Here is an 8,110-nt window from a genome sequence, read left to right on the forward strand (position 1 = left end):
GAGTGTCTCACTGGCCCTTTGATTTGGTCTGCAGGTGGGGGGTGGGGAGTTTTGATGTCTATCCATAGCTGCTCAGGGCTCATTCTTTATTCCTAAAGAGGAAAATAGCAGTCACAGGATCGAGAGAGAGGCCCTGGCAGTGTGAGGACCTTTACCTGGGCCATATTTTGCCCATAGTGTTCTCACCCACAGTCTGGGCTGGTGACTGGACAACAGAGAACACTTCTAAATGGGACATCGGGCATGGACCAAAGCCGGTGGGCCAGTACTGCCCTGGGCCAGCTTCCTGGGCCTTCACAGACCACCTAGTGTGTGTGGGGGCTTCCTGCGTGGCTCTGGGGGAAGGGAGTTATCCTGCCCTCCACTTTGAGGGTGGTGGTGTTGAGGGGTTAGGTAGGAGGTAGCTTATGAAGCAAAGTTTTAAGACCACTCTCTTTGCCTTCTAGCATCCTAGCCATTGCTTTTCTACCTGCTCTGTAGAAAAGGGAAGATGAGTGAGTCGAGCTCGAAGTCCAGCCAGCCCTTGGCCTCCAAGCAGGAGAAGGACGGCACTGAGAAACGAGGGCGAGGCAGGCCGCGCAAGCAGCCTCCGGTGAGTCCCGGGACGGCGCTGGTAGGGAGTCAGGTGGGTGTCTAAACTTTTGCCTCAGTTTACCCCTTTGGGCTCGGGAGGTAGTGGCGTTTCAGCAGGCAAAACCAGAAACGGGTGTAGAGTCATTCCTGCATACATGTGTCCTCTCCATACAAGGCTGTGGCCCCAGCACAAGTGGTCCTGCTCAGATCCTCCTGGGACCACCCAGGAGAGAAGTCTAAGAAATTTGAGTTCTGAGCCTGGGCCAGAGTCCACATGTGGCTTACAGACTAGCGCGTACACCCACCCTGTATTCCAGTTAGTGTAAAATGTCATGAAGATGAGTTGCAGAAACAGGAAGATGCATACCTGTAAGTCCAGGGGCTGGGGTTAGACTTGTGGCGCACGACAGTGCTTGGTCAGCTTATTGGAGAGGGTCCTACATGCTTGTCAGTTTCTTACTTCTCATCTCACCAGTATCAGAAAGCACTTGCTCATGGGCCTCGTTTTACGTGACCTTGGACCAGGCTTTGCCTCTGGTTCTGTAGAAGGAAATGAAGGCCAAGAAGCGAAAAATGTTGGGGTGTTGCCGATAGAGCTCTGGTGCAATCCTACCCTAAGGCTGGCCTGGCACTTGTGGGGACACTCACGTAATGGAGGTCCTGGGTTTCTCTCAGTGTGTGTCCTTGAGCAGAGGGGCAGCTGTTGGGGAATCCCAGTTAACTTGGCTGCCAAAGAAAGGACGGGAGCTTGTTCTGCAACGTCGGCGCTCAAGCTTCCCCCTCTCTCTGTCTGGGTGTCTGTAATGACCAGTTTCTGGCACCAGCCGTAAGGGGTCTCTGGAGTGTGGTGGAATGCAGCTGGCTCTTTCCGAGCCCACAGTTCTGGGGGACACATACATCCTTTCAGCCTGCCCTTGGCTTCTCCACTGCCCCTGCCTGCTTTCAGGTTGTTGGCGGTCAGTGGAGAGGCATCAGGGTCACTGGACTGCAGTTGTACAAGCAGCCCCCGCCCCGGGGACACTAGCTCATAGGCCTTCACCACTCGGCTCCTGTGCATTATGTGCAAGCGTCTCATTCTGACTCTGGCGGCTTATTTAGGGGCAATAGCAGCCAGGATCTTTGGGGTTCCTTCTCTTGGGAGGAAGCCTGGAAGGATTCCAGCTTGCAGGTAGAGGCTGTAACCCCCAAATCCCTATCTCCTAGAAGCCTCCTAGGAGATAGGGATTTGGGGGTTACTTGGCCCTCTTCTGTATCCCTAGCGGCTGCCAGCATGTTATCACCTGAGGGGGGTTGGCAGGGGTCCTGACCCGGGGACCGGGGGTTGTGTGTGCTAGACAGTTGTCATACAGGCATGCGTTAATCTTCATGACACCTGCAAGGTAAGTCTCAGCGATGTTTACAGAGGAGGGAGCTCAGAACTCAGAGGCTCAGGCAAGTACGTGTCTTGCTCCAGGTGGGCAGGCCTGCCAGTGTACCTGCCCCCGAGGGTCTTTAGGCAGCCTGTCATTCTCTCACTCTGGGGAAGCGAGGTGAGGGACTTGGCCAAATCGGGTCAAACTTGGAGCTTGAATGAAGATTTCTCCTCTGTAGTTCCTGTGGATTCCTGGGGTGATGACTTGCTGACCTGACTCTGCTGGGGTGGGCAGGGAGGCTCTGTCTTCTTGAAGAGGTGGCGCAGGGGCACCTGTGTCTCTCACCGCCTCATCTGTCATTACAGAAGGAGCCCAGTGAAGTGCCGACACCTAAGAGACCTCGGGGCCGACCAAAGGGGAGCAAAAACAAGGGTGCTGCCAAGACCCGGGTAAGGCTTGAGGAAGGACCCCTGCTAGTGGGCGGCTCAGGGGCCCCCACAGGTACAGCTGTGAGGGCGTCTGCGAGGGGCCACTGGCGCCCCTCCTGGGTTAATGTGTGGCAGCGGGTCTCTTCTAGTGAGAGGGGTAAGGCGAGGGTGAGGTCTCACTTGGGGGCCTTGGCCTACCTGGGGCACTGGTGCAATGGTAAAGCAAGTCATGTCCTCGCGTTTCCTGGTTTGGAGACTTGGAGACGGCAAGGTGGGGAGGAGGGACGAGCAGCTCCGCCCTCTCCTGGGCTGAGTGGACCTGCTGTGCTGGGTGCTTTGGAGCCCCAGCGGATAGGGGTGAGGGCCACATTCTTGGTGGCATCGGCCTTCAGTTTTGTTTTTTTTTTTTAATTGTACTTTTTTCTGAAATACGACTCATATCCTCTGAGTCACGGGTGGGGGGCGTGTGTGTATGTTGGGGGCGTGGTGGCTGGCCCGTCATCCCCAGCTGTACATGGTGGACCTACTGGGGTGAGTCCTGAGCAGACCCACTGTTCCTCCCCCTTGTTATCCCGGGTACCGCACCTGGTTGCAATCTTTGTTGACTTAGGGCATCTTCTCTCTCACTGCCTAGAAAACCACAACAACTCCAGGGAGGAAACCAAGGGGCAGACCCAAAAAACTGGTAGGTAAAGGGGTGGGCTTGCAACTTGACTCTTTGGGGAGGGTGTTAGTGGGTGAAGCCTGACCTGACTGGCAGAGGCCGCCAGGGTGGCAGTACCTTGTACCCGGGCCCAGAGGGGCGGCATCCAGGCCTTTTAAAGCAGTAGGGCTCCAAGGTGCAGACGGGACCAGGTCTGGTGGTACCCTACCTTTGGCTTCTACAGTGGAGCACTCAGACTTCAGGGGGCATCTGGGAGGTCATCGAGTCTCTCTGCCAGCATAGGAATGAAGAAAGGATCCTGCAGACATCTAGGGGAGGGAGGAAGCAGCACCTCGGCCTTGGGGGTGGGCTCAGTGCCGGGTCGGGGTCGGGCGGAAGCACCTCCACAGCCCATTTTTGGGCCCCTTAACTGGTGGTGGAAATAGGTGAGTCAGGAGAACTTTAGGGGTTCACTGCAGTTAGAGCCCCAAACCTTCTCGCTGACCTTTTCCTACCCCCACCTGCTCCCTCAGCTTCAGGAAGCATTCATTCCTCGAGCTGAGCCACAGGGGTAAGGGGGGCTAGAGGGGTGCTGGCCAGGGCCCAGGAGTGAGTAACCGGAAACAAGTTGATTTGGAGTTTGTGCCTGGCACGGGGCGAAGGTCCATGTAGCGTCCCATGTGGCGTCCCAGCATTCCCGCCCAGTGAGTGAGCCCCGCAGCCACACTTCTCCTTCCCCCCACCCTGGCCTGGGGTCAGCCCTCCTGGGGGCCAGGCCACCTGGCTCCCCTGCATCCACCAGGGGGGGCTCGCACATCCTCCAGCCACCCCTTCCATCCGTCCCCCCTGCCACCGCCTTCCCTACCACCGCCTTCCCTACGGACAGCCAGTCACTTCCTCTCTTCCTGGGGTTCCGTGCACGATGTGCTTTGCTTGGCCCCCACCGTGGGCCAGAGGGGCCTGGCTCTGAGAGCAGTGTGTGTGGTTTGTTTCCCTCCCTTAAATTTGTTCTTTTTTTATGAATGAAACTGGGCTCTGGAGGTTGCTGAGTCACCCACACACTCAGCCCTGACTCATCCCTGTTCTGGAGAGCTAGCAAGTGCAGGGGGAGGTGGTGGGGTCCAGCCTCAGGCCTCCCTCCCTCAGCCCTGGGGATTGGGGGTGGGGGGTGGGGGGGGGCCAGGCCTGGGCCTCCTACTGATGGCCCTGCCTGCCTCTCATAGGAGAAGGAGGAAGAAGAGGGCATCTCGCAGGAGTCCTCGGAGGAGGAGCAGTGAGCAGTGACCGCGCCGTGCCGCCTGCTCCCTCACCCAGGAGCAGTTTCCTTCTGGGACTGGACAGCTCCGCTCCCACCGCCCCCACCCTAGGCCCACGCATCACCACCCCTCCCTGCCGCCACCCACCTGCACCCTCACCACCACACACTACACAGCACACCAGCCGCCGCGGGGCCCCTAAGGCCGGAGTGGGGAGCAGTTCCCTTTGGGCTCAGTTCCCAGCAAGCCCTCTCGCCTGCACACACACTTGCCCTCCTGGACAAAGCTGACTTGCCACTTAGCTGCAACCTGCACCTGCTGCCTCCCTGCTCTCAGCGGTGGGGACATTGCTGTCTGGGCTCTTGGTTTGGGAATCCCTCCTGCTCCCCCACTCTTCCTTCTGGTTTCCCGTTCAGGGGCCTAGGTGGGCCCCGCTGGCCTTAAGGGGCCCAAGCCCCATCTCATTCTAAGGCCCCACTCCACTGTACTGGCAGGCGTGGCCAGTGGGGTGGGCTGCTTGGCCAAGATGCTCCCAGCATCCCAACCTGTGTTACTCACCAGGTGTGGCTCACACCCACTTTTCTTCCTTCACCTTAACCAGTCTCCGTATCAGGTTGAGCAGTTCCCCTTGGGGTACTGGAAGGAAGGGAGGAGGGGTCTGAGCCCCCTAGCCCCCCCCATCTGCTCTCTCTAGGCCTCAGTTTCCCCTTTCCTCACACGGGGCACTAATAACAAGGAGCTAGCCTTGCCCACTCCCACCCTCCTGCTCCTCCCCAGCCCCCAAGGTTCTGGTTCCATCTTTCCTCTGTTCACAAACTACCTCTGGACAGTTGTGTTGTTTTTTGTTCAATGTTCCATTCTTAGACATCTGTCATTGCTGCTGCTATCAGCGCCAAGTGCTCATCCTCATTGCCTCCTGTTCCGCCCACACCCCTCCTCCAAGATGTTCTTAGGGGAAGGGGCCTGGGGCAAAGCAGGCCGACCACCCCAGTTCCAGGGAAGGTGGGGCTCTGCCCCTAGGATGCTGCAGCAGAGCGAGGGGGGCTGTGTTGACTGTCGGGTGTAGGGGCCACCTTCTCCCCCTGTTCTGTTGGGGAGGAGGTAGCCGTTATTTGTCCCAGCCTGGGGCCCCCCTCTGGTTTCCTATTTGCAGTTACTTGAATAAAAAAAAAATATCCTTTTCTGGACTGGAGTCTTGCCTGTGGTGGTGGTGGTGGTGGGGCTCCTTTGGAGGTGCTCTGCCCAGCACTGAAACGGAAGACTTGAAGAAATCTGCCATGCCTCTAGCCACAAAACAATTTATTTACAAAATATATATACTGAATACTATACATCAGGCCCTGTCACCAAGGAAACTCCAAAGCCAAGACAGGGAGAGCCAGGGAAGAAAGACAGGGCCCACGGAAAGGGCCGAGCTACCTCCCCATGGGCCCCCTTAGTGCCTGGGGGTGGGCGCAAGCTCAGCCGTGGGCGCTGAAGGAGGGGGTGAGGTGATGGGCTGGCTGCTAGGCAAGGATCACGGTGGTGGGTGCTGCTGCAGACAGGATGGGTGGGAGGACCTGAGGCCCAGCGCCCAGGAAGCTGGGGGCCCCTGGGGAGGGCAGCAGCTGGGCACTCCAGGCCCCTACAGTCTGAAGGTCAGAGCGAGGGTGTTGTCAGGTCTTGACATCCAGCAAGGGCATCCGCTTGTGCTGGTAGCCACTCTGCCAGCCGGGTACCACCTGTGGGTTAGAGAATACACCGTAGGGCTGGGCTCGCCCCACTAGTCAGCCCCATCAGAGCGCTGAGCTGGACTCTGGTTTCCAGCTGCCTGGCTTTCCCTGTCCTCAGGATGCTCACTTTGGGGTCGCCCACATCAGAGAGGAGCTCCTGCTCTGCTTCGTGCAGTTCCTCAGCAGGGTCATAGCTGTACATGGGGAGCAGGTGATGGCGAAGCCGGTCCACCCTGGGAAGCAAGAGAGGGGCTCAGGCCACAGGCACCTGTCTCCTCTTGAAGCAGCTGACAGCCAGCCCTAAGGATATACATGCCAGGTGCTAACGGGGCTGCTTTTTCCGGTGGGTAAGCCAAGCCAACAGGAAAACCTAACGGGGTAGAAGGAATTCCAGGCTTGTAGCAAGATGGCTGAGGGGCAGTGGACATATACAGAGAACTCAGGTCCCTGGGAGTAAGTGTAAGCAGAGTTTGGGGGGTGGGGGGCACCACTAGGGGTGGGGACACTCACCGCTTTTTCTTCTGGACATACATTACCTGTAACAGAGACAGCACAGTGGAGGCTGCTGGACCCACAGTGGCCCACAATCAAGGGAGACCCACCTCCGCACCCTCCACTCCCATCACAGGACAGCAGAGGCTGTGTATGGGCTGGACCAGGCCCCCCAGCCCTGTCTTTGCAAAGCTGTGGGTGTCCACGTGTGCTTGTCCAGCACTCCTTACCACAGCCACCACCACGCCGACCAGGGTGATGAGGAAGAAAGGCCCCAACACGTAGCCCACCATGGAGTCGCTGTTGGCCTGCGGGGCATTGGGCACTGTGGTGTTACTCATGACATCGGCAGCTGGAGAGCTGGGTGGTCAGCATGGAGTAGTGCCTCGGGAGGGCGCCTCCACTGGGCTCCCTGGGGGTGAGGGAGGCGGGTTAACAGGTGGCCCCAGGGTGACAGGCATCCGGGCTCCGGAGCCCTCCCCCAACGCTGGAGATACAAGGAAACCTGGGGCAGATGCTGGGACAGAGGCTCCTCTCTAGGTCAGTGTGCTGGCTTTGGCGCCAGTGACCAGGCAGTCTTGGGTGGAAAGAGTACCAGGGGAAACCCCAACCCAGGACCCGAGCCTGCCCAGCAACTATCCCCAAATCAGGGTGGAGCCCAGCTCTGGGCCTGGCCCAATTATTTGCAGATCTCAACTCCTGGGGAAAGAGTCCCACTTCCTGCCCCAGACTTTCTAAGGCACACAGCCAATCTCAGCGAAATAGATGAGGGAGACATCTGAGGGTCCTGCCTGCTGGCCAGTCCCGGTGCAACTCCCACACTTCAGTCCCGATGCCCTCCTTGTCCCTGGTGCCACTCTGGACACAAAACCTGGACACCCTCTCCCACACCTCTCTGCTGCGAGGGTGGACACAAGTGGGCAGGGCTGGACTGTATCTGTGAGATGATGTCACCTCCCGCTGGTCCCCACCCGGGGCTCCGCCCAGGTCCCTCCTCTCAAGGCCTGGGCCGACAGGTGTAGGAGAGGGTCAGTGCCCACTGCCCACCGGTAAATGCAAGGAGTCGGTTGGTGCTGGCTGCACGCCGATGCCCCGAGGTCCTTGACCCCGGTTCGCCTGGGTTTCCATCGGAGGGCCAGGTGCAAGCTACTTGTCCGGGTCTCCGTGGGGCACCAAGGTGTGCCCTAGACGCGTGCTCACCGTCCCATGATGGAGGGGACATGCAAGGTGGGAAGGGTGTCCGGTGACTCCTAGGATGCGGACCAACAACCGAGAGCCGGCGGTACTTCCCACGGTGGAGGCTCGGGCCGCGGGAGGGGGCTTGGGGGAGCGCAGAGGGCCGCCCCAGACCGTGGCATCCTGGAATCCCGGCAGCCCGAGGCGTGGACCCATGCCCGCGCTCTGCAGCCCGTCCAACCCCGCCAAACCTTACCTCCCGCCGCGGCAGCCCGGACAGCAACGCCCTCGGTTGGCTCCCGCGCCCCGGAAGAGCAGGCAGGCGCGTGATCAAAGGACCCGGGGAAATGGGCGGGGCCGAGGAATCAGGGCGCAGCCAATGGGCTGCTGGAAGGCGGCCGGCCGGCTAGACCTGGAGCCGCCCATCGGGCGGCGCTGAGTGGGTCGCGCGGAGGCGGGGTGGCCGGGCTTGCAGGGC

The 8,110-nt window shown here is 59.4% G+C and overlaps 2 protein-coding genes across 4 annotated transcripts; one reads left to right on the forward strand and one right to left on the reverse strand.

The window, feature by feature from the left end:
• Positions 1-422: 422 nt before the first annotated feature.
• HMGA1 (high mobility group AT-hook 1) lies at positions 423-5,433 on the forward strand. 2 transcript variants are annotated; one of them, XM_004673391.2, is made up of 4 exons: positions 423-592; positions 2,291-2,374; positions 2,988-3,038; positions 4,220-5,433. In XM_004673391.2, exons 1-4 carry the CDS (start codon positions 491-493, stop codon positions 4,271-4,273), a joined length of 291 nt encoding a protein of 96 aa, XP_004673448.1. In that variant the 5' UTR covers positions 423-490; the 3' UTR covers positions 4,274-5,433. The 2 variants fall into 2 exon arrangements, with proteins under 2 accessions (XP_004673448.1, XP_004673447.1); XM_004673390.2 differs by having other exon boundaries at positions 424-625.
• A 103-nt stretch (positions 5,434-5,536) lies between these two features.
• LOC101627071 (uncharacterized protein C3orf18-like) lies at positions 5,537-8,013 on the reverse strand. 2 transcript variants are annotated; one of them, XM_012721368.1, is made up of 6 exons: positions 7,889-7,959; positions 7,504-7,706; positions 6,687-6,868; positions 6,475-6,500; positions 6,092-6,197; positions 5,537-5,973 (listed from the first exon to the last, which is right to left on the reverse strand). In XM_012721368.1, exons 3-6 carry the CDS (start codon positions 6,795-6,797, stop codon positions 5,908-5,910), a joined length of 309 nt encoding a protein of 102 aa, XP_012576822.1. In that variant the 5' UTR covers positions 6,798-6,868; positions 7,504-7,706; positions 7,889-7,959; the 3' UTR covers positions 5,537-5,907. The 2 variants fall into 2 exon arrangements, with proteins under 2 accessions (XP_012576822.1, XP_004673449.1); XM_004673392.2 differs by lacking the exon at positions 7,504-7,706 and having other exon boundaries at positions 7,889-8,013.
• Between the last annotated feature and the right edge of the window lie 97 nt (positions 8,014-8,110).

The sequence above is a fragment of the Condylura cristata genome, unplaced genomic scaffold, assembly GCF_000260355.1.
Source record: "Condylura cristata isolate star-nosed mole 26May11 unplaced genomic scaffold, ConCri1.0 scaffold00001, whole genome shotgun sequence".
Classification (NCBI taxonomy): domain Eukaryota; kingdom Metazoa; phylum Chordata; class Mammalia; order Eulipotyphla; family Talpidae; genus Condylura; species Condylura cristata.